Raw genomic sequence first — 24,723 nt, forward strand, 5'->3', positions numbered from 1 at the left:
TTTAAGGTTACCAGAGGGCATATTTGTGCACACGTACACACGTGTGTGCACTCGGGAGAGGGAGAGATGGATCTTATAGGCTACAGCTGTCACAATTCTGCCGTTACCAGACTCATTGACTCATTGATTCCCCAGGGTCCTGGCCACACTCCTTTCTCATGTTGGTCTGAGCACATACACTGCGTCTCGTTTGTTCCCTGACCAACAGGAACTTGGCATGAACCCCACTCCATATGCTTCAAATGATTTGATGCTCATTATAACCTCCCTCCCTAGTGTTCTCTCAAAATCTCAAGCTAACCATCCTGAGAGCCCCTTGGTGCCCATGTTAGAAGGAAGAGCCCGATTCATTAGCAGTGACTACCTACCCTGTCCGTGCCCACAGCTAATGGCCAGGCATCTTGTGGGAAGAGGCCTCAGATGGTTTATTGACCAAGTGAGTTAACGCAGTCCAGATGCCAACCACAATGGCTTTGGGGGAAACTTCAGAGGTAGCCGTCCATTTCCAAGAAACACCCTGGAGATATCTCAGGAACGTTCTCATGGGAGTGAGAAGTGCAATGGTTCTTAGACTTTTCATCCTAGGACCTCCTCTCCCCCACAGGCTGTCATTCCTGCACCCATTCCTCCAAGGTCAAATTCTGGGTACTGGAGTCTCGGAATCAGTCTCCAGCACCTTCCACCCTCTGGCTGTGTTTATCGAGTTGGAGCTTCTCTTCAAACCTCCACCTTTTCATGATAAAATAACGTAAAAAACAGCTCTGTAATGGGGAGTATGTTCTTTTCTTGGCAGGTTCGACACCAGTGAACAACAGAAGAACCATGTCACCTTCAGAGGAAGCTGCCCCTCTTTCTTCTTCCTCATTGTTTTCTCCTTCATCTTCTCCTCCATCTTTGTCTTCAGGCGGTGTCCCAGGGAATGTCCTGGATGGCTTCTTCCCACCTCAGGTAAATGCCCCTTGGGGCCCTGCCCCGGTGTTAGGAAGGTGAGCTGCCTGTGCCCCTCCTACCCCCGCCCTTAACTCTGGATTCTTAGCAGTCTGAGGTCCCCCAAGTGCAAAGCCAGGGCCAAGAAATGCCCACCCAGGCCTTTTTCACTTGTGCCCTTCATGAAAGCTCATCCATCCTGGTCCTTCTCAGCCAGCCCCAGGGCACAGCCACTCACTCAGCAGACTCTGTGGGGCATGGACTCTGGGCAGGACTGTGGCATGCAGAGATGCTAGGACATCTGCTCTGCCCTTGAGGGCCTGGCAGAGAACGTTGAGGAGCTCACAGGTGATGGATGGCAGACACAGAACTGAGGCTGCCTTTGACAGCAGCTGAGCCTCTTGGAGGTCCATCCCTCTTGAACAGAAAAGGACATCACTGAGATACTCAAGTTTGAACTGTGTCCTTCAGTATGAGTTTATCAAGCCTCTGTTACCTGCCAGACCCCGGTCTGGGCTCTGGGAAGTAGAGTACACAAGAGAAATCAAGGTACGTGCTCTCGTCAAGCCCCTGTCCCATGACCTGCCCTTAGGCACCAGAGCTTTTAGCAGGGCACAGCCACTTCTAGAATGTCCCTATGTTCTTCCTTTGCCAAGGGGCCAAGTCCCTGCTCGCTACAAATGGCTACTTTCTCAGTGGTGCAAGGCCTGAGTCAGTTCTAGAAGGGTCAGTGGAAAGTCCCAACGGCCATCTTTCTGCCACCACAGCTCTAGCCCAGAAGGGTAACTGTCTCTCCTTCGCTTAATAGTCTCCAAGGAAGAAGCCTTGGCCTCTCGGTTGTTGGAGGAACACACCTATCTACGGGTAGAATGTTCCCTTAGTAGGAACCGTGGCTAAGTTCACCTTGGGGCATCTGGTCTGGCCACACATAGAGGCCAGGCCAGCTCTACCTGGCTGGCTGGCTGGCTGGCCCAGGAGCTGGTCAGTGCAGTCACCTTCCATTCTGGCTTCTGACCCACCTAATCCAGCACCCAGCAAAGCCTTTGATCACTGCTGATACAGGGCTCCGGGCAGATCCCAGCAGGTCCCAAGGCAGCCACTTAGAATGAAGAGTGGCCCTTTGAAATCATCCTAGGCAGAATTCTTTTTTACTTTGGGGTTTGGAGATCTGAAGCGAGGTAGGGAGGGGGACATCGGCTGAGAAATGCCTCCCCATATAAATAAATGCTGGGAATCCCTAAATACCCATTGATTTTGCCCATCTCCTCCAGGTGATAGATTACAACCTGCCCTCGCAGGTCTCAAGAGGTCACTTCAGCCCTTCTACCCCAATCTTTCTGAGGCGCGCCAGAGCCCAGGCAGCACCCAAGGACATGCACCTGTATCTGCCTCATGACCAAGTGCTGGAGCGGGCGGAGTACTGCATGGTGAGGCCCCAGACACCCAGCCCTGCAGAGACGGCTTCTGATGGGTGTCAGGAAACAGAGTCCCTTCTTGGGGATGCCAGAAGCATCCACGGAGGCCCACACCCCGCTGGAGGGAAGGACAGGTGCTTGCCAGACCAAGAGCTATCCCCCGGGGCTGGAGAGGACCCAGGAGAAAGGAAAACAGAATCCGGAAGGAGAGAGGAGGGTAGGTCACAGCTGGCAGAGGGGAAGAGGCTGGGCTTGAAGAAGTTAGTCCTCACCCCGGAGCAGAAGACAAAGCTGCTGGACTGGAATGACTCCCTCCCTGAGAGTGTGAGCCTGGAAGCTGCCCAGAAAAGTGCTGACAGTGGTCGACGAGGCCATGTGCTGAAACCAGTCAGCCCCTTGCTGCTCCCCTGGACAGCGCGAGAGACCCCACCAGCCCAGGGAAAAGCTCAGGAGAAGACGGGGACCCCAGCTGAACGGGCTCCAGGGGAGCCAAGTGTCCCTCCACCCAAGTCCCCACTTCGGCTCATAGCAAATGCCATCCGAAGGTCCCTGGAGCCCCTCCTCCCCAACTCCACCAAGCCAGAATCAAAGCCCTTGCCCACCACCCAGCCACACTCCTGCACTCGCTCGTTCAGCCTTCGAAAAACCAGCTCCGGTAAAGACTGCAGCCAGCAGTCCCCAGGGAGAGACATGGCACGCAGGACCTCAGCCTTCTTCTCCTGGGGCTCCCCACCCGCCAGGGCTGCCCAGCCTCCGCACCCTCACCTTCCTGACCCTGCCTTCCGTACCCACAGTTTGCCCAACCGGCCATCCAAGGTGTTTCCTGCATTAGTGTCCCCATCCTGCCACAAGATGGAAGATGTCCCCACACTCCTTGAGAAAGTGAGTTTGCAGGAGACCTTCCCAGACGCTTCCAGGGTTCCAAAGAGGAAGATCTCACTCTTCTCCTCACTCAGACTCAAAGACAAATCTTTTGAGAGTTTCTTCCAAGAACCCAAACAAAGAAAGGACCTCCAGGACCTCTTTAGCATCCACAGGGGCAAAGGGGAGCCCGTGGACAGTGCCCAGCCCCTGGAGAAGCTGGCACAGCCTTTCACTAGCACCTGCCTGGAGCAGAGGGTCCATCCTTCTCCAGACAAAGATGCAAGTAAGTGGCTCTTTCCTAACAAAAGTCTGCAGTTCGTGCTGGGCAGTTAACCTTTCTTACTGGACCAACAACGGGCATCTTTCCCTTTCTTTTGCTTCCCAAATTAAATTCTGACAAAAGTAGGAAAACTTGAATTTGAAAAACGTGAAAAATTGGGGGAAAAAATTGAATTTGAAATTACATTACAGAAAGTTTCGAAAGAGACAAAGAATCAACCATAATCTCACCACTTTCTCACTCATTATCCATGTATGGCAACTTTTACTAAGTTTTACCCCCAAAATTGTATTTTTCATTTTTTTAAGTTTATTTATTCATTTTGAGAGAGAGAGAGAGAGAGAGAGAGAGAGAGAGAGAGATTGAGAGAGAGAGAATGTACGCATGAGCAGGGGAGAGGGGCAGAGGGAGAGAATCTTAAACAGGCTCCATGCTCAGCACAGCCCAATGCGGGGCCCAATCCCATGAACTGTGAGATCATGACCCGAGCCTAAATCAAGAGTCAGATGCCCAGGTGCCACCCAGGTGCCCCCAAATTGTATTTTTTTATTCAACAATATAGCATAACTATTGTGACAGTCACACATAGTCTACATAAATGCGATTTAATGGCAGTAGAATGTTATTAACACTAGTGGATATGTTACTTCATTAAATAAATTATTTTTATCTAGAAAATAATAAAACTATTTTTAAAATTTTTTCCATTTTTAGATGTTTATTTATTTTTGAGAGGGAGAGAGAGACAGAATGTGAGCAGGGGAAGGGCAGAGAGAGGGAAACACAGAATCTGAAGCAGGCTCCGGGCTCTGAGCTGTCAGCACAGAGCCCGATGCGGGGCTCGAACTCATGAACCATGCGATCGTGACCTGAGCCGAAGTCAGACCCTTAACCAACTGAGCCCTATAGGTGTCCCCAAACTGTTTATTGTTTAAATTATGCCTATGAATATATTTATATTTTATATATGTGGTATTGAACGAACATTTTTTATGCATGTAGGTTTTTCTTTCCTTTGAATTATTTTTTTAGGATAGATTCCAAGAAATGAGATTACTGGATTAAAGATGCAAATTTTTTTTTTTTCTTAACTTACACTAACATTGTTTCTTAACGGTATGGATAAAGGATACATGGGGCCCCTCTGTGTTATTTCTTACAACTGCATGTTGTCAGTTTCAATTAAACCGAGAGAAAGGTAACAGTTTATATCCCACCACTAATGTATGAAGTACCTTTTCCGCTATACCGTCATCTGTATTGAGTCTCATGTTTTAAAAATATTGCTGTTTTACTAGTCAAAAAATGGTGCCTCTTTTAAACTTAGGTTTTTTATTACTATTTAAAAACAGTTATATATGTGGTTAACAATGGAAACCTAGGCTTTTTATATTTAAATCTGATTATAATTTTTAAATGATTGAATTAATTAATAAATTGGAAGAATCCGAGAATGTGAAAATATATTTTTTAGAAAGTAACATATATTCTCTGTCCCTCTCCTCCTTGCCAACGTTTTGGTATGTACCTTTAGAGACAGTTTAAACACATGATTTATTTTTTTTTAATTGTTGATATTTGGTTGATGGCTTTAAATAAACTGTGATTCTCCTGTCCCTATTCTTGAGGAACTTTGTTTTTATTTATTTATTTTTAACTTTTTTCTTTTTTTAACTTTTATTTTGGAACTTTAGTTTTCAAGCAAAAAATTAATTTCCTTCTTTGGTGCCTTAATCAGAAAGCTGTACAAATTAACAAGAGACTTTATTTTCAGCCAAACTCAGGATAGGCACAAACAGGCTGGAGTTTAATTACATCCTTTATATCACATCGTAAACTTTAATGTGTTGTGCATTTTTTGATAGATAGTACATTCATGTAGTTTAAAATAAAAGGGTATAAAATGCACAAAATAAATAGTCCTATCTCCCTTCCCTGTCCCTGAGCCATCCAGGTCCTATCCTTGATGACAGATGTTATCATCAACCTCTTAGGCATTCTTGCAGACAGAATTCATGCATATAAGAGTAATTTTATAAATAACAATATTTGTTTCTTTTTTTACATTAAGGTAGTATGCTAGCGTATCGTACACACTTTGTATTATGCTTTTAATTTTATTTTAGAGATCATTGCATGTGGGCACATAAAGACCTTTCTTCTTTGTTTTATAGCTGCACAGGATCTCTGCACAGGTGTAGATGTGGATTTAGGTAGCCAGGCCCCCAGGATGGAAAGTCAATTGCAGATCTTTTGCTACTGCAAACAGTGCTGTTGTAATTAACAGAGAACTTAGGCCATTTGGCATATGTGGAGTAGTAGAGGTAGAAATACTGGAACGAAGGATATGTGAATCAGGGATTTTAATCGAGATTGCCAAATCCGCCATCAAAATGGTGCCAGTTCAGCAAAATATGAACGTGGTGTTTCGACACTTGCACTAACCAATGGGCTATCCGATTTTTTTTTTCATCTTTCCAATGTGATAGGTGACTGAGTACCTTTTCAATTTAAAAAGTTATTTGTATTTCCTTTTCTATGACCTATTATCTCTTCTATCCAGTTTTCTGTTGTACTGTTGGTATTTTTCTTAATACCATGTGATGTGAAGGGACTCTATTAAAAGGGAAATTTAGCCCTTTTGTTGTGACAGGAATTACAAATATTTTTTCCAGCCTCTTGCTTGTTTATGGTGGATTTTGTCACATAAAAGTTTTATTTTTATATCGTTGTTATAAGCAGTTTTTCATTTTATGGCTCTTAGCCTTTATATAATAGTTCAGAAAGCACTTCTTCCACGTTTTAGAAAAGAATTTTCTTACAGTATCTTTTAGGTTTTCTTGTTTGTTTTTAATTTTTTACATTTAAATATTTATATCAAGAAACAGTCCTAATATAAAATGTGAGGTGTGGATCCAGCCCTGTTTTGGTTTTGTTTTGTCTTAAGCTGTCTCCCTGGTTATTCTAAAATAATTTAGTGACTAATCCATCTTTTCTCTTATGTGAAATGACGTATTTGTCATGTATCAAATTCCTGTACTTGGATGGATTTCCCTATGTGTCAGTACCACACTGTTTTAATTATTTTACTTTATATATTTACACCCTTTTAAATTATGTATGTACTGTCAGATAGGAACAGTATTCCATGATTGATCCTCTCTTTCAAAATTTCCTGGCTCTTCTTCCTTGTTTGATATTCTATCTGAACTTAGCCTCAGCTTGTTTATGTACAAAAAAAGATCCTATGAGTATTTTCATGGCATTAAGTTTACAAACTAAGTTGGCAAGAATTCACAACCTTATGATGTAAATTGCCTTTCCATTTGCTCTCTGTTTTATGACACCGCCCCCAGAATATTTTAAACCTTACATCATACAGGTCTTGCCTATTTATTAAGTTTATTATAATGTATTCATTTTTATTATTGCTAGTGTAAATAAGTCTTTTGATATATCTTTCTACTATTGTTTGTATATCTGAAATGTATTGACCTCTGTAGAAATACTTTTTGCCCATCCATTGTGCTGCCTTCTACTTGCTTGTGAAAGCTTTCCAGTGGCTTCCCCTGGGTCCTTCCTGAATATGCAATCCCAACATCTGTAAATAATGATAATTTTACCTCTTGTTTACAAGACGCATACCTCTAATTTATTTTGTTTCCTTAGTTTCTTTGGTTTCTAGAATCTCCAGAACAGTATTAACTAAAAGTGGTGATAATGGTTTCCTTATGACATTCCTAACCTTAATGAGAATGCACCTCATTAAGGAGAATGTTTTCCCATCTAAGCATGATGCTTGCTTCTGGGTTGACTGGGATATATTTAAACACTTCAAGGAAATTGCCATCTAACCCTACTTTACTGAAAGTATTTTAAATCGTGAATGGTTGTTGAATTTTATCAAATGATGCTCGGCACCCTTCAAGATAATGGTATGATTTTATTTTCTCCATAGTTTGATTAACACTATGAATTATGTAATAGATTCACTGGTATTGAACCATCCTTATATTGCTAAAATGAATACCACTTGGTCATGACATCTTATTATCTTAATATAACTGTTCTGTTTGTTAGTATTTTATTTAAGATTTTTGCATTAAATTCATTCAGAAGATTGGTCTTTACTTCATTTATTTCACATTTAGATGACTTTTGTATATGCTGATTACAATAAGTGGGGGCCAGTGTGTTTTCCTGATTTATTTGTCACGGAGAGCTCTTTCATTTACATTCACTGAGAAATGGTATGACTTCCTTGGCTTGGAACAGAATGAGAAGGTAGAGAATGGAATTAGGTTAAGGCTGACCAGCCTTAGAAATAGTGCCTGGGCCCATCTCATGGAAGAGTTTGTCTTTCTCTCAGGTGTTCTCAGGTCAATATCCTAAGAATGCAAAGATTTTCCCTACCCTATGAGATTAGGCTCAGATTAGTTTCCTTTTACTACTTTTTAAATTTATTTATTTCTTAATAAAGGAATTTATTATTCCTTTCATTTCCCTGTCCGGCCCACCAATCACACACATACACACTGACATTGCTCTCTCCACAGTTAACCTGTGGCTACGCTCCCATGCAATGGAGAAAAAGAACCATATCATAACTGAAAATGAGAAGCTTTCAAAACGTATTCAAATGGACATACCTCAAACTTACGATCACTTGAATAAATCGGCTGAAATTTAATTTTTCTCTTTTCCACAAAACTTTCTGGGTTCATTGATAGTATACATAAACTTCTCAGGGTCCTTGAATTACTTAGGGGCATAAACTGATTTCAAGCACTTCCCAGTGCCGATTTTATACAAACAATTTTGAATGCGAGGTATCATTCTCGTATATCATTAAAGCCCCCCGAGAACCTCCTTTTTCTTTTTGCATCAAATCTTTATTGTAGTATAAAATATACACATTAAAGTACACAACTGATGAATTTTTGCAAAGTGCACACTTGCTTAAATACGCCTGAGATTAAGATCTAGAAAATCACCAGCACTCAGAAGCCTCAGTCATGCTTCTTCCCACATACATGTGACACCCAACAAAAGTGCTTACCATCTGACTTCCATCATCTCGGATTGCTTCTGCAGTTTTTTGACTTTATAAACGTTGAATCATTCAGTATTGTGGTAGGCAGGATTCTCAGAGGGCCCCATGCTTTCTGCCCTGCAGATCTCATCTTCCTGAGTATGGTGGGAACGTGAAAATGATGGATCTCACTCCTGTGATTAGGTTACCAGAGTTTGTGAATGTAATTAAGTTCTAAACCAATTGACTTTGGGTTAATCAAAAGGGAGATTATCCTGGGTAGCCCTAACCTAATTGGAGGAGCCCTTAATAAGGAGGGGGCCCTTCCTGAAACTCACTGGGTGAGAAAGATAGGATCCTGCTGGCCTGGAAAAAGTCAACTGTCATACTATGGGAGGCCCTACGGACAGCGGGCCTCTGAGAGTGAAGATGGGCCTCCAGCAGACAGCCAGCGAGAAAACGGGTCCCATCTCCTATGACCACCAGGAACTGGATGCTGCCAACAACCTGAATGAGCCGGGAGAGAACTCTGAGCTGCAGATGAGACCCCAGCGTGGCAGACACATCAATCGTGGCTTTGTGAGACACCCAACAAGAGCATCCAGCTGAGCCGTGCCTGCCTCCACTTTTGACCTATACGACTGTGACATAATAAATGGGTATCATCATAGGTGCCGAATCTGAGTTCATTGCTTCCACAACAACAGAAAATACAAGTATGTATTGTGCCTGGCTTCTTCCGTTAAACATTATTGGCGGGGGCGGGGGGGGGGGGGGATGCAGGCAGGGTTCAATATTGTTGTAGGCAGCAGTGGTTCATTCTTTACATTGTTACCTTTTATTCCCTTGTGTGAATATGCCACGATCGTGCATTCTGAAGCTGGGCATTTAGGTGTTCTCAGTTGCTTTTATTGTGAATAATGCTGCTTTGAGCATTCTTATACCTATCACTTGTGTTGGCTATTGTCAAAGATAAACAAAGCCAGATGCCATGAAAGGTGTTAAGGACAGATTTTAACTGATAATACACTATTGCAGCAGAAGAGAGAGTCCAACATGAAGTGAACTCACCTTTGAACTTTACAGAGGTGGCTGGGTGTTCTACAGGGTGATTGAGGGAATAGGGAGGGGCTGAGCAAAGGCTCAGTAGAGTCAAGGAAGTGAAGAATTATAAAGGTTTGGTCGGCATAAATGCTGAATAGGCTAGTTGTGTGTGTTAGCTGGCAATTATTGAAGTTAGGATTCTATCTTCCCATAGACACTGGGAGACAGAGGTCCTATCCTTCCTGATGATTACCTTTCAAAGGCCTGGCTTTCAGGTTCTTGAGAAAGACATTCTTGAGTGGTAGGAGATTCATATACATCTCAAGGGGACCAAGGACTGTAAGAAAGGGCAGTCAGAGCCCTATCAGCAGGTGTTGACTAGAACAAACACTAAATTGCTTTGTCAGTCAGCCTTGAGTTTTCTCAGGTAGGCACTTTAAGGAGGGCTAGGGTTATCTTAGGGATGTGACCTTGAGTTGTTAGAAACTGTTAGTGTTCAAGTCTTTTCGCATAGGAAGAAGTGGGTGGGCTCAATAATTTATGTTGAGAGTCTATAGTTTTTATAGACTATAAAAAGTTGAGGCCTAGCCAAGAAGAAGCTTGCCCAGAGTTTGTTCAAAGAGAGAAGCTTTATCAGGGAACGCCTGGGAGTGGATTTGATGCGTGGTAGGGTAGGCATGTACGTGGTTTGCGTTAGAAGATACCGTCAGACAGTTTTCCAGAGTGGTTGTACGAGTGTTTATACATTCCAGTAGGAAATGAGAGCTACCCTTGACCTACATCCTTGCCAACACTTGACAGTCTCAGTTTTGTTTTATGTTTTGCTCTCACCATGTTTATGAAAGGTATCTCATTGTTTTAATTTGCATTTACCTGATAATGATGTTGCACTACTTTTGACATTTTCTCTCTCTCTTTTTTAAAGTTCATTTATTTATTTTGAGAGAGAGCAAGAAAGAGCACATGAGCAGGGGAGGAGCAGAGAGAGAGAGGGAGAGAGAGAATCCCAAGCAGGCTCCGTGCTGAACCCGACATGGGGCTCGATCTCACAAACTGTGGGATCATGACCTGAGCAGAAATCAAGAGTCAGGCGCTTAACCAACTGAGCCACCCAGGCATCCCTTATTCAGATATTCTCTTGTATGAAATCTCTATTCAGACCTTTTTGCCCAGACCTCTTGCATAGATGGTCCTTTCCTTATTAAGTTGTAATCTGTGTAGATTCTGGATACAAGTCCTCTGTCAGATACATGTGTTATGAGTATCTTCTCTCCCTCTTAGGCTCACTTTTTCACTCTTTTTGAAAAAAACGGGGGAGGGTCAGAGAGAGAGAGGGAGACACAGAATCTGAAACAGGCTCCAGGCTCTGAGCTGTCAGCACAGAGCCGGACTCGGGGCTCGAACTCAAGGACCGTGAGATCCCTGAGCCGAAATCGGACGCTCAACCGACTGAGCCATTCAGGCACCCCTCACTTTTTCACTCTTAAAGGTATCTATTAATAAACAGAAGTATTTATTCTAATGAAGCCAAATTTATCAATAGTTTCCTTTATTGTTGTTGGTTTCTGCATCCTGTTGATGAAATCTTTCCCTATTCTGAAGTCATAAAGATGTTCTATTTTACTTTCTGGAACTGTGCCGTCCAATATGGCAGCCACTACTGCACACTTCAGATATGGTTATTATGAGTGAGGACTGCATTTTTTATTTTATTTCATGTTAATAAATTTAAATTTAAAAACTGAAGCAATGCAAAATATTCTTCTAGTAAACACAACGTTTTGCTTTTTGAATTACATTTTACTTTAACCATTAAAATTTTATCACCTAAACAGGAATGTTCTTTTTTTACAGAATTTTTTTTTTAATGTTTATTTATTTTTGAGAGAGAGAGAGAGTGCAAGCAGGGGAGGCACAGAGAGAGAGGGAGACAGGGAATCTAAAGCAGGCTCCAGGCTCTGAGCTGTCAGCACAGAGCCCAATGTGGGGCTTGAACTCACGAACCATGAGATCATGACCTGAGCCAAAGTTGGGCCCTTAACCGACTGATCCACACAGGCACCCCTAGCCAGGAACGTTCTGTAAGTATAAAACATGTGCCAGATTCTGAAGACTTAGTATGAATGCAATAATGTAAAATATCTCAGTAATTTCTATATTGACCACATGTTGAAATGATAATATTTTTGACATTTGGGGCTACATAAAATACATGATTAAGACTAATTGCATCTGTTTCTTTTCACATTTTTTAATGTGGCTAATGGAAAATTTTAAGCTACACGTATGGCTCATATATTTCTTTTGGACAACAGTTATAAAAGTTTTATTCTTCTACCTTTTGCAATTTAGTCTAGTACCAAAGTAGGATAGATATTTGTGTATTCTGTGAGGTAGAGTGAAGGTTTATTGGTTGTTTTTTTTCTTCTTGTTTTTCTTGATTCAGCAGCATTTATTTTAAAAGGCCATCCTTCTCCATTTCATTGCTGTGACTTCTGTCATAAATTAGTCAGGTCTGTTTTTGGCCTTCTATCCTGTTCCACTGGTTGATTTGTCCTTGCACCTCAGTCAGGAAGTGGTTTTATAATAAGTCTTCATAGCCTGGAATAGACCCTCCACTTTGTTCTTCTTCAAGACTGTCTTGGCTATTCTTGGCGTTTTGTATTTCCATGTGACTTACTGAATCAATCAATCATTTTCCACAAAAATATTTTCTGAACATTCGATTGGGATCACATTGAATCTATAGATCAATTTGGAGACAATTAACATCTTTGCATGTTGAGTCTTCAAAGCCACGGACATGACATATCCCTGAGGTGTTCTTCAATTTCTTCCCGTGTTTTGTGATTGTAGAGATCTTGCACAATTTTCATTAGATATATTCCCTAGTATTCGATTTTTTGGTGCAGTTATAAATGATACAGTCTTTAATCGATTAACTTACAGATATTTGGTAACTTTAGAATATTGAGTCTTCTGATCTAAGAATATACAATAGTCCTCTATTTAGCCAGAGTTCCTAAAATTCTAGATATAAATCCTTCATCAGATATGTGTTTGCAAATATTTTCTCCTAGTTGATGGATTATCTTTTTATTATCATCACAGCATCTTCCAAAGAATGGAAGTTTTTAGTTTGATGAAGTCACCTTTATTAATTCTTTTATAATTTGAGTAATATTTAAGAAATCTCTGCTACACCTAAAGTCACTGAGAATTTCTCCTGGGTTTTCTCCCAGAAGCTTTACAGTTTTTAGCTTTCAGGCTTGGATCTACAATCCAATTCTAATTAATTTTTTATAGTGAATTGAAGTCAAGTTTTTTGGCCTGTAGATATCCAATTGTCAGCACCACTTGTTAAAAAGACTATTCTTTCCCTCATCGAGTTATTCTGGCACCTCTACAGATAACCTGTTGACTATATATGTGTAGGTATCACTCTGTCCTCTTTAATCTGTCCGTTGATCTACATGTTTAGCCTTACACTAATAACATGTGCTCTTGGTAACTGTGGCTTCACCTGAAAACAGGTAGTGGGAGTCCTGCAGTTTTGTTCTTAAATATTATTTTGGCCACTCTAGGTCTTTTGTGTTTCCATATAAACTTTAGAATGAGCTTGTCAGTTTCTACCAAATAAGCCCGTTAGAATTTTGATTGATATTGTTTTTCGTTTATAAATCAGTTTGGGAAGAATTGACAACTGAGTTTCTGTCTGTGAAAATGGGATCTCTCTCAGTTTATCTAGGTTTTCCTTAATTTCTCCTAGAAAAGGCTATTAGTGTGCAGTGTGTAGTTCTGCATATTTTTTATTGAATGTGTCCCTTCAGTGTTTCATTTTTTTGTTGTCGCTATTATAAATGGAATGGCTTTCTTAATTTTTATTTTCTGTTGGCCATTGTTGATATATAGAAACACAATGGACTTTTTATATTGTCCTTGCTAAACTCACTTATTATTCGAGGAGCTTTTTAATGGGATTTTCTATATAGATAATCATGTTGTCTATAAATACAGTTTGACATCTTCCTTTCCAGTTTTTATACCTTTTATTTAAATTTCTTGCCTTGTTTTTCTGCCTGGGACTGCCTATGCAATTGTTAAGAATGTACATCATTGTCTCCCCCCACCCCCCCATAACGGAAGGATTATATTTCACTGCTGAATATATTGTTTGCTGTAGATTTTTAAGGCAGGTACTTTATATTAAACAAAATTCCATCTTTCCTTAGCTTACTATGACTTTTTATCATGAATAATGGATAAATGTAATCAAATGCTTTTTTACATCTATGGAGATAAATTTTTTTTTACTTTAATGAATAATGTGCTGAATTACATTGACTGATTTTTTTTTTAAATGTTTCTTTATTTTGGGGGGGGGGGGGCATGGAGAGAGAGAGAGAATCCCAGGAAGGTTCTGCACTGTCAGCACAGAGCCTGGCTTAGTGCTAGATCTCATGAACCTGTGAGATCATGACCCAAACCAAAATCAAAAGTCAAACACTTAATTGACTAAACCACCCAGGTGTCCCATTGATTGACTTTGTTATAGAGATTTGAAAATGTCACACCATTATTGTGTTCTTGGAGTAAACTCAACTTGGTCATAATGTATTATGTATTTTTATGTATCACTGTATTGGATTTGCTAACTATTTTTAGTAGTTTTGCAGCCATGCTCATGAGAGTTATTGGTCTGAAGTTTCCCTTTCTTGCAATATCCTTGTCAGGTTTTGGATTTTATCCTAGCCTTGTAACACAAGTTGGGAAGTGTTCCATCTTTTTCTGTTCTCTGGAAGAGGGTTTGTATTTTTTTTTTCAACACTGTTGTTATTTGCTCTTTAAACATTTGAGCACAAATGAAGTCATCTAGCCTAGCACTTTCTCTGTAGGGTGGTTTTTAACTGTGGAGTTAGTTTCTTTAATAGATATGTAAGTATTCAGATTTTCTATTTCTTCTTATGTCAGTTCTGGTAAGTCATGTTTTTCTTTTTTTTTTTTTTTTTTATTTGTATTTATTTATTTTCAATATATGAAATTTATTGTCAAATTGGTTTCCATACAACACCCAGTCTCATCCCAAAAGGTGCCCTCCTCAATACCCATCACCCACCCACCCTCCCCTCCCTCCCACCCCCCCATCAACCCTCAGTTTGTTCTCAGTTTTTAAGAGTCTCTTATGCTTTGGCTCTCTCCCACTCTAACCTCTTTTTTTTTTTTTCCCCTCCTCTCCCCCATGGGTTTCTGTTAAGTTTCTCAGGATCCACATAAGAGTGAAAACATATGGTATCTGTCTTTCTGTGTATGGTTTATTTCACTTAGCATCACACTCTCCAGTTCCATCCACGTTGCTACAAAGGGCCATATTTCATTCTTTCTCATTGCCATGTAGTACTCCATTGTGTATATAAACCACAATTTCTTTATCCATTCATCAGTTGATGGACATTTAGGCTCTTTCCATAATTTGGCTATTGTTGAGAGTGCTGCTATAAACATTGGGGTACAAGTGCCCCTATGCATCAGCACTCCTGTATCCCTTGGGTAAATTCCTAGCAGTGCTATTGCTGGGTAAGTCATGTTTTTCAATGATTTTTCCATTTTATCTAAATTTTCAAACTTATTGTCATAAGATCGTTTGTATAATAGCTTCCTTGAATACTCTGTAGGGCTTTTCATCCTCAATATTGGTTATTTGTGTTTTCTGTCTCTTTTTTGTTAATCATTCTTCTTAGAAATCATCAATATTATGTCTTTTAAAACAACCAAATTTTTGCTTCATTAATTTTCTATTTTATTTCTGCTTTATTTTTATTGTCTCTTGTAATCTATTCTTATCTTGATTATTTTCTTCCTTTTAGTTTCTTTAGGTTCAGTCAGTGGTTCTTTTTCTAACTTCTTGAAATAGATCATAGGGCATTAACTCTCAACTTTTCTTTTGCACAGTGTGTGCATTTAAAGCTCTAAATTTCCCTCAAATCACTACTTTAGCTACATCCTAGTTTATGTTGTTATGCCATATTCTATCCCATCAGCTTAAATTTATGTTTATTTCTTCTTTGGTCTGGAGGTTCTCAGAAAAGTTCTAATCATGTTGAGATTTTATAGTTATATTTTATATTATTGATTTTTAGCTTAATCTCACTATGTCAGAAGACATACTTTGATGACCTTAGTCCTTTGAAATTTGTTGATACTTTCGATGTTCACCAACCCAGGAGCTCCTGGATCCTGTACTTTAGAGATTTTTATGGAGGCTTTATCACGTAGGCATGATTGATTATCAATTTATTTTCCAGTCCCTTCCCTGTCTCTGGAGGATCAGGGGTAGAACTGTAAGTTCCAAGCTCTGGTCACAGCTTCGTCCCTCTAATGACCAGCCATCCTCCAGGAGCTCACCAAGAGTCACCTCATTGGAACAAAAGGTGCTCCTATCACCAGAAGTTTCAAGGGACTTAGAAACTACTCAGGAATGACAACAGTTTCGGGAGCTCTGTGTCAGGAACTGGAGTCAAAGACCAGATATGGGTGGGAATAGGGGACAGAGACCAAATTATGTATTTCTTCTTAGCTCACACTATCCTATATTAAATAGCCAATTATCTTTTAAAGAAGTTAATTTTACCATTCCGGAAATGGCTCTTCATAGAGCCATTGTAAGCCATTCACGGGTCTTCATTCCATGTGCTATATTCCTTCTGCTACAGAACTTCTTTTAACATTTTTTAATTGTATATCTTCTAACAACAAATTATCCTAGCTTTTCTTTTTCTGGAAAAAAAAAAGCCTTTATTTTTTATTCATTTTGAATGGATCATTTCACTGGATATAAAATTACAAACTGACAGACTTTTCTTTCAACATTTTAATGATCTTTCATTGTCTCTTAGTCTATTTAGATTCCAATGAGATGCCCATGGACATTCTTAACTTAGTTTCTCTGTGGGTAATATATCAGTTTTCTTTGTCTGCTTTTAAGATTTTATCTGTATCTCTGATTTTCAACAATTTTATTAGCATGAGACTTGCTATGAATTTCTTTATGTTGACCTTGCTTATGGTTTATTGAGCTTCTTGGAACTGTGGATTTACAACTTGCATTAAATTTGTGTGGTTTTCAACAATATTACATCAATGACTTTTTCCATTTCTATCTCCCGCTATCTCCTTCTGGCACTCCATCCATATGTATTTTAGACCCCTTAATATTATCTCACAGATCACTGAGGTTGTTTTTCAGTCTGTTTTTTCCTCTGTGTATCATTTTGGATAGTTTCTACTGCTGTAATTTAATTTCACCATTTTCCTCTGCAATATTTAACCTACTATTAAGCTAATCCAGTGAAAGTTTCATTTTAGATTTTATATTTTTCATCTTTTTAAAAACAGTTTATTTATTTTGAGAGAGAACACAAGTGGGGGGGCAGAAAGAGAGGGGGACAGAGGATCTGAACCAGGCTTTGTGCTGACAACAGAGAGCCCAATGTGGGGCTCAAACTCACAAACCATGAGATCGTGACCTCAGCCAAGGTCAGACACTTAACCAACTGAGCCACCCGGGCACCCCTGTATTTTTCATCGGTGTAGGTTCCATTTGGTTCGTTTTTCTATATTTTTTACTTCCTCATTCTACTCATGCTGTCTTTTTAAATTCTTGAGCGCATTTATAATAGCTGTTTTTAAATCCTTGTCTGCTAATTCCATTTATCTCTGAGTCTGCTTTTGTTAACTAATTTTTCTCTTGATGATCAGCTTATTGTCCTGCTCTTTTACATATACTTCCTGGCTGCTAGATATTGTGACTATTGTAGAGTGTCTAAACTTTGTTTCTTCACTTAAAGAATGTTAAATAGGCAGTAAAAATATTTGGTAGGCGGTAGTGTAACTTGAAGATCAAGTTGTTTCTTTCAAGGTTGTTTTTTGTAAGCTTGTTTGGGTGAGTTTATAATAACCTTTACTCTAGGGCTAATTTATCCCTGTTACTAAAGTATGACTCTTCTGTGGCCTCTACTCTAATGCCACTAAAGTTTTTTCTACCCTTGCTGGGTGGAACTTGAGTATTTCCCAATCCTGTAAAAAGCTTTAGAGATTATTTAGCCTATAATTCCCAGCAGTTATTGGCCCAGCCTCATGCAGTTTCTCTCTATGGATCTAAAGTTTATTATTAAGCAATAGACTCAAGGAGACTTCTGTGCTTGTTCCTGAAGTGCCTTTTCTGCATAGCTCTCTACGGTTGTCTCCCCCACACATTCCAGCTGCCTCGACTCACTCAAACTCTGGTCTCTGTCTTTTCAACTCAGTGAACCTGCTATGCGCTGTTTAGGCTCTTCCTACCTGCACTGTGGTCTCGAAAGTGCCTCTAGTCAGGGAGGTACTGTGATTGTACGGCTTCATTTGCTTCTGTTCTTACCTTTATCACAGTCCTGCGCTGTCTGTTGTCCAATGTCTGGAAATAGCTGCTTCATATATCTTGACCCGACTTTCAGTGCTTTGCAGTTGGAGATCAATCCCAGAATCAGCCCCTCCATTATAGAGTGAGCAATGCTGCCAGGTTTTGTTAAGTGTGCCCTGGAAAAGTTAACTCCTGGAGTCAATGGTTCTGTGGTAGAAGCGGGGAAAGGGGAAGAGATTTAGAGGCAACTATATAACTTTTTTTTAAATGTTTGTTTATTTTGAGAGAGAGAGAGAGAGAGAGAGAGAGAGAGTGAGACCCACATTCTTGACAGTCATTATGAGCATGTACATCCCTGGAGAGGAAGGAGCCCATGTCTTTCGTCTTGGTATTTCCAGCAGTGTAGCTTAGCGCTGTTCCTGCATAGTACCATGTTTATTGGTTTTTGTCAAGCTCAGCTATTGAGTTGAACATGTCATGGATAACATGTGGCTTACTCCTCCTCACATAATAAACATATATTGGGCATCTATTATGACCCAGATCCTATGGTAGGAATAGAGTCGTCCAGAAGATTGAGTCCTAGTTCCTGGCTTTGGGAGCTCAGCCGAGTGGAGTCAGTGAAGCAGACAGGCATTTGCAGTACAGGATGATGAATGCTTTGATAGGCATATGTCCAGAGGACTCTGACGGCACACATGGAGGAACCTAGCCCTGTGTGGAGGGTTGTGCAAAGTTTGGAGGTAGCAGAGATGACCATAGAACTTTACATAACATTTGCCAGAAGTTTAAGAAATGCGTGACATTGAGAAATATTTTCCTCTCAATTTCAAAAGAAAATCCAATGGCCCTATAACATTTAGTTTTGAAAGTTTCTACTTTAGGCTACAATAGTTCTATAAAATGAAGGCTAATCAGGCAGTTTTGTTAATATTGCAGTATTGTTGATTTGGATCGACGATCATGATGAGGCAGAGTTGCTGCCACTGCTGACGATGACGACAAGATTTATTTAGGCACCGCTAATGAACCAGGCACTGGGTCAGGCTCTTTTCATTGATTACCTTTACTCATCCACTACAGTGCTGCAGGTTAGAAGTTGTGAGTTCCAGAAGCTCAGGGAGGTGAAGTTAGGTCCTCAGGCTCCACACTCAGAAGTGAATACTCCGTGACTACTTTACTCAGTGGTAATTGAGTGGCTGGAACTGGAGGACAATCTGAGCTCACCACTAAGGGTGCCTCCTTCTGTTACTATGACGTCCTCTGAAGCTCTCTTTACCTGAGCTCTCGCATCTGACAAACTGAAATGGAAAACTGTGAACTCCTTCCCCAGAGAGTCTGTGCTGTTATATAGATGGTTTGCATTATTTTGCTTTGAATAACAGCATATGTAAATGTGCTCCTGGTGGTTAAAATTGCCCTTGTTTTGTTTGTTGTTGTTGTTGTTGTTGTTGTTGTTGTTGTTGTTGTTGTTTTAAATTTGGCCTCTTCCACTGGGGTAAATAGTTGAAAATTATGGGGAGGAAAGGACAGGCTGGAGAGAATGCTAGTCACATGGAATTGCTCCTCCTTCCCCCTCCCCACCCAACACATACTTCTGTTCAGATAGAAGCTGCCACGGCAGAGTAAAGATTCCTACATTTCCCAGCACGGAGTCCTCGCTGGTTCTGAGAGTCAGCGTCCAGAGTGGGTGCATGCAGACAGACATTACTGTCAACTCTGCATCAGGATGTGCAAGGGCAGATGTTCTCGCTGAGAAGAATAAAAGCCTCCTGTGGCACCTGGAAAACTTCACTGCACACGGTCCCCAGCCAGATCACAAAGAGATTAGTGAACACGGGGGCCCTTTGCTGCCTCTCACCATCCACCTCTTGTTCAGAGATTCGCATATCTCCTCGCCTTCAGCTCTCCCGTGGGCCCTGCATTGTTGAGCCCTCCCTATCTTACAGTGCCTTTCCTGGCATTTGAATCATCACTTCGATGATGTGATAATATCTGCAAGTTGGGAAAATAAAAGTGGCATTTGTTTAGCCATAATTAATGAAATATTTATGTTGCATGAGACTATGTGATAAAACCTTAGGCTTAGAGTCCTTTTGCTTCTGATTACATTTGGGATTTTTTTTTTTTTCTATGACCAGACATTCTGACGCCAGCTCTTTTACACTGAGCAGATGTCATGTAGTAAAAATGGGTGCCAGATGCTGTGAGCCACAGAAGGGCGATTTGTTTAAGAGCTGGCTCCGACTTTTTTGCATTCAATTACTCTGCAGAACGAACCTTACACGAGCATTTAGGTAACTCAGCTAACTTCAGACAAGGATTTTAATAATAGATTTCATCTCTGAATGCATTCTAAGCAACACACCATATAAATGGTGTTTAAGGAATTAATTGATTTCTGCATAATACCTTTTTTTTTTTTTTTAATATGAAAGAGCTGCAAAGCTCTTGGCAGGGACCCAGAAATGTAATTAACGTGGAGGGCCAAATTTCCAGTTGCCCTTAGGTACTGCCTCCTCCTGCTCACGGCAGGTGCAGTGAGGGAAGGGCAGGGAGGAAGGGGGTGAGGGGAAGAAGGGAGGAGGGAGAAGCAGCTTTGGGTTGGGAAGCAGCAAAGAAGCTGAGAGTTCAGTGAGTTCTTCTGTTCCCATTTCAGGTCCCAAACACATCCCTATCCGAGTGCAGGTGACAGGGGCCGCCTCTTCTGCCTTTTCCACCGGCTCCTCCTCTGGAGATGAAGAGTTTCATCCCCAGCCTTCGTTGCAGTCAAAGGTAACAAGACTTGGCAAACTAAGAAGGGCCTTTGGCTTATGGGGGCCACTCACCATCTCGGTTCCAGACCCAATGTGGTCTCCAGCTGCAGTGGTTTCGTTAGAGGATCGCGTTTCCTTGCATCTGACGGCAACCGCTTTTTACCTGGAACACCCCAAGAATTATCTTTTCTTTTTTTAATTTTAACTTTTAGGAGCTTGCCTTTCTTAGAGACTCCAGCTGGCAGAAAGAAAAAAAAAACAGACATATTTACTTAGAATCATTTGGTGACTGCAGCTCTTAAAGTGGGTTTAATATGTGGTCCAACAAGCAAACCATCGAAAAAATTACAACAAGCAGATGCATATTTCCCTGGGGGAAACACAGCTTCATTTAAGAAGCACTAGAGGCAGATTGCATGGAAAATGTTGTGTTGATTCTAATCAGAAATATGAAATGGACCATGCAGTTGCATGTAGGCATGGGTCTCCAAGGGTCCCTGCTGTGGAAGGGGCTAGCTGCGTGCCGGCTGGGGACATGGCCGTCCTTCTCTTTGCTTAATGAACAGATTTCTGGGAAACACTTTAAACAATTCCCATACTCATAGATTTAGAAGTACAAGCATGGCTATAGGTCCTTAAATGTGTCTGTATGTCACATACGTGAAGACACATCCCACGACTAAGTCTCACTGTTCTTTGCTTTATCCACTGGGGCTGGCGCCTTCTCCCTGGGGCTGGCGCATGAATGGTTGGACCTAAGATGCTTTCCAGGAGAACAGAGAAGCAGTTCACTGTACTAACAGTGTTTATTTTTTGCAGCAGTGGGGATCTGAGGAGAAAGGGAGAGAACCACATTTATTTACTTGGACTCAACTTTTCCATATCTGGCATTAGGAGCTTTGGCATCATCTGAAGTCACTCAGGGGTTCCAGCCCCTCCATGGCCCAGCTTAGAGCAAGTCAGGAGGGGAGCCAGGACAGGGCATGAGTGGGGTGAGGGGAAGAGAGGGAGAGACAGAGGGGAAGAAGGTGAGAGGGAGTGGGGGAGGGAATGCAAAGGAGAGAGAATACGTAGGGCTTTCTCCTTTCTAACTCGGGGCATCTCTGATTAGTTCAGTACTCAGCACAAATGAATTTGGTGTTATGTTGATTCCTGCGGTTTCTTTACTGTCCCTCTCTCATCCCTTTAAGCGGCCCTGAGTTAAGTCTGTATTCAAGTGAATACAGACATTCATCAGCCGTTCTAACAGACATTGCAGCACTCACAGAGAACAGAAGAATGGAATGGTCCAAACACATCGAATAGCAAGACCATGAGATCCCGGGCAAGCCTTGCAAGTAGCTCCTTGTCCTCCTGCTGGCCCAGAACAGAGCCTGTCAGCACTTAAGCCTACACTGTGGAAAAGCTTGCCTGCTTCACCTGGCTTCTGACCACTCTTACAGGGAGGGAAGGCGGCCAAAAGGTTCTTTACTACTTCCCAAGGGCTCACTCTGAAGGAACAAGGGTTTCCCCCTCCGCTCTGGTTTCTTTATCTCTTCTCTCCCACACAGGTGTGTCCCTGGCCACTTGGCACAGAGCCCACATCAGCTCAAATGAAACTTTGCACAGGAAACTGGACACGGGATGTGCACACTCCACCCCTTCTCTTTCCTTCGGCCCTCCCCTCCCCCTGTCCTCCCAGACCCATGCCTGGACCTGGGAGAGTGGGGCAGGCAGCCGGTCCTTGGTCCTGCCAGACCTCTCCCTTTCTCTGTCCTTTGTCTTTTCCTTCCTCGCCTTTTTAGAAAATATTTTTAAAGTTTATTTATTTTCAGAGAGAGAACAGGGGAGGAGCAGACAGAGGGGGAGCGAGAGAGAGAATCCCAACCAGACCCCACACCGTCAGCACAGAGCCCAATGCGGGGCTCGATCCCACAAACCCGCAAGACCATGACCTGAGCTGAAATCAAGAGTCAGACACTCAACCGACTGAGTCACCCAAGCACCCTGCCCCAAGCTTCTTTTTCCTTTTCTCTCTGTGCTGTCATTGCCACTATTGAGGATATAAGGACTGTGCCTGGCACATCAGATGGCTATATGAGCATTTGTTAATAAATCATCCTTCTTTTCTATGTCAACATCTTTTATTAAAAGGCGGTAATGACTTTCTTTCCTTCTCCAGGTTCTGTTTTGCTAACTCTTGATAAAGCAGTAAGGGTTTGGCTCCGCTGCTTGGAAAAGTGTTCGGAAGCTGTCAAGGCATCCCCCCCCCCACCCTGAAATTATATTAAATGATCTTAATTTAGCAGGGGGGGAGCTTTGACATTTCTCTAAGGCAGGGGTCTTCGATGTCCCTGCACATTATTGGGCACAGGAAAAGCAGTATAGACCAGATGAAAATGTGGATATTGGATTCAGGCTCCCTGGGCTTAAACTCCTGGCTCTACCAATTACTAATTGTGCCATCTTGGGCAAGTTACTGAACTCCAAGATTTGATTGCCTTATCCATAATGTAAGTGTAATTTGAGGAATAAGAGATATGTGAAGTAATTAGTATAATACCTGCCACATAGCACTTAGGACGGGCTGGGATTTATTATGTAAATTAATATAATGGAAGTTCCAGAGATACTTGTGAGTCTTTGTGTAGGTTGAGTTAGACAATCTCTGGATAACACCTACCAGTGATCTCTACCTTGCCCCTCCACCCTACCCTTTCCAGAAAGGTCCTGGCTGCTTAATGGTGAGGTTCCCCCATCCCGGTGGCCCAGACCCTCTGTTCAGACTGATGGACAGTAAATCTGGAGGCTCTCTCGTAGAAATAGAGATGATCTGATATGGAATAAGTTTGAGTTCTGAGAGCTAAAATTTCCTTCCAAGGATGAAGAGGAAGATCCTAAGGAGATTCTAAAAAAGGATTCTAGATCCCAAGGAGACTTCTAGAAAAAGGAAATTTCATCACAAATGTTTTCACTGATGATCGGTAGACACTCTGAAGCCTCAAAGCTGGCTGTCCTGAGGAGTGTGATGTTCCATGTCCATAGAATGGGTGACTGAATAACCAGGATCCACGTGGCCCTGGAAGCACACGTGCTTTTTAGGCATAATCCCTGACCTCTGTCGTGGAACTGGATTCCTCTGGCAGTTTCTGGGGTAGGCCTGTTAGGTCTATTCTTCCCTTGTGGATTTATAATCCCTTTCAGGGGCAAACATTCAGTTCAACCTGAATGCCCAGGCACCAGGCTAGCTGTAATAAATTTTTAATTCCATATTTGTTTCTGCCAGCATTAAAAAGAAATTGTTAGCATGCTCTAACCTTTATCCTAATATGTAGAAAGTAGATGAGTATGCTCAGAGAAGACGAACTCATAGTGAAACTAGTCCAGTTTAAACATTTGCTTTGTATGTATAGGATATGTATGTATATCCATATACATATATATGTGTGTGTTATATATACAGACACACATGTATGAAAAATGCATTGATTTTAGTAAATTATAATCATGCTAATTTATAAGATGATAATCTAATAGCCATGCCACTGAATAATAAAAATCATGGTTGGGATGAGCACTGGGTGTTGTATGGAAACCAATTTGACAATAAATTACATATAAAATAAATTAATAAAATAAAATAAAACAAAATAAAAATCATGGTATTTACTGAGTACTTATCCCATATCTTTTTAAAGACATTCTCTCAATTAATTCTTTTTTGTTTGTTCGTTTATTTTTGAAGAGGGCGTGAGTCGGGGAGGGGCAGAGAGAGAGAGAGGGAGAGAGCAGGCTCCATTCCATCATCACAGAGCCTAACAGGGCTCGAGCCCATGAGCTGTGAGATCATGACCTGAACCGAAGTCAAGAGTCAGATACTCAACTGACTGAGCCAGCCAGGCACCTCCCTCCATTAATTCTTATAATGTCCCCACCAGGTGGGCACTAAATCATTTCCTTCGCTCTGAAGAGGGCACTGAAGTTCAGAAAGTTGTGTGCCATGCTGAAACTTACACAGCTCAGCTGGGATT

General features: G+C 41.4%; 1 protein-coding gene across 16 annotated transcripts in view; it reads left to right on the forward strand.

The window, feature by feature from the left end:
* The window catches only part of MICAL2 (microtubule associated monooxygenase, calponin and LIM domain containing 2), a 223,007-nt gene that overhangs the window by 169,428 nt on the left and 28,856 nt on the right, over positions 1 to 24,723 (forward strand). For 14 of the 16 annotated variants that reach the window (XM_045484534.1, XM_045484525.1, XM_045484539.1 and 11 more), the window contains 3 exons: positions 794 to 948; positions 2,199 to 3,489; positions 20,617 to 20,732. In XM_045484534.1, coding sequence (XP_045340490.1) covers positions 794 to 948; positions 2,199 to 3,489; positions 20,617 to 20,732 — 1,562 coding nt within the window. Of the gene's footprint in view, positions 1 to 793; positions 949 to 2,198; positions 3,490 to 9,004; positions 9,201 to 20,616; positions 20,733 to 22,263; positions 22,513 to 24,723 lie in introns of those variants that run through there. The other 2 variants (XM_045484532.1, XM_045484537.1) reach the window with 2 other exon arrangements.

This window comes from Leopardus geoffroyi, chromosome D1, assembly GCF_018350155.1.
Source record: "Leopardus geoffroyi isolate Oge1 chromosome D1, O.geoffroyi_Oge1_pat1.0, whole genome shotgun sequence".
NCBI classification, from domain to species: domain Eukaryota; kingdom Metazoa; phylum Chordata; class Mammalia; order Carnivora; family Felidae; genus Leopardus; species Leopardus geoffroyi.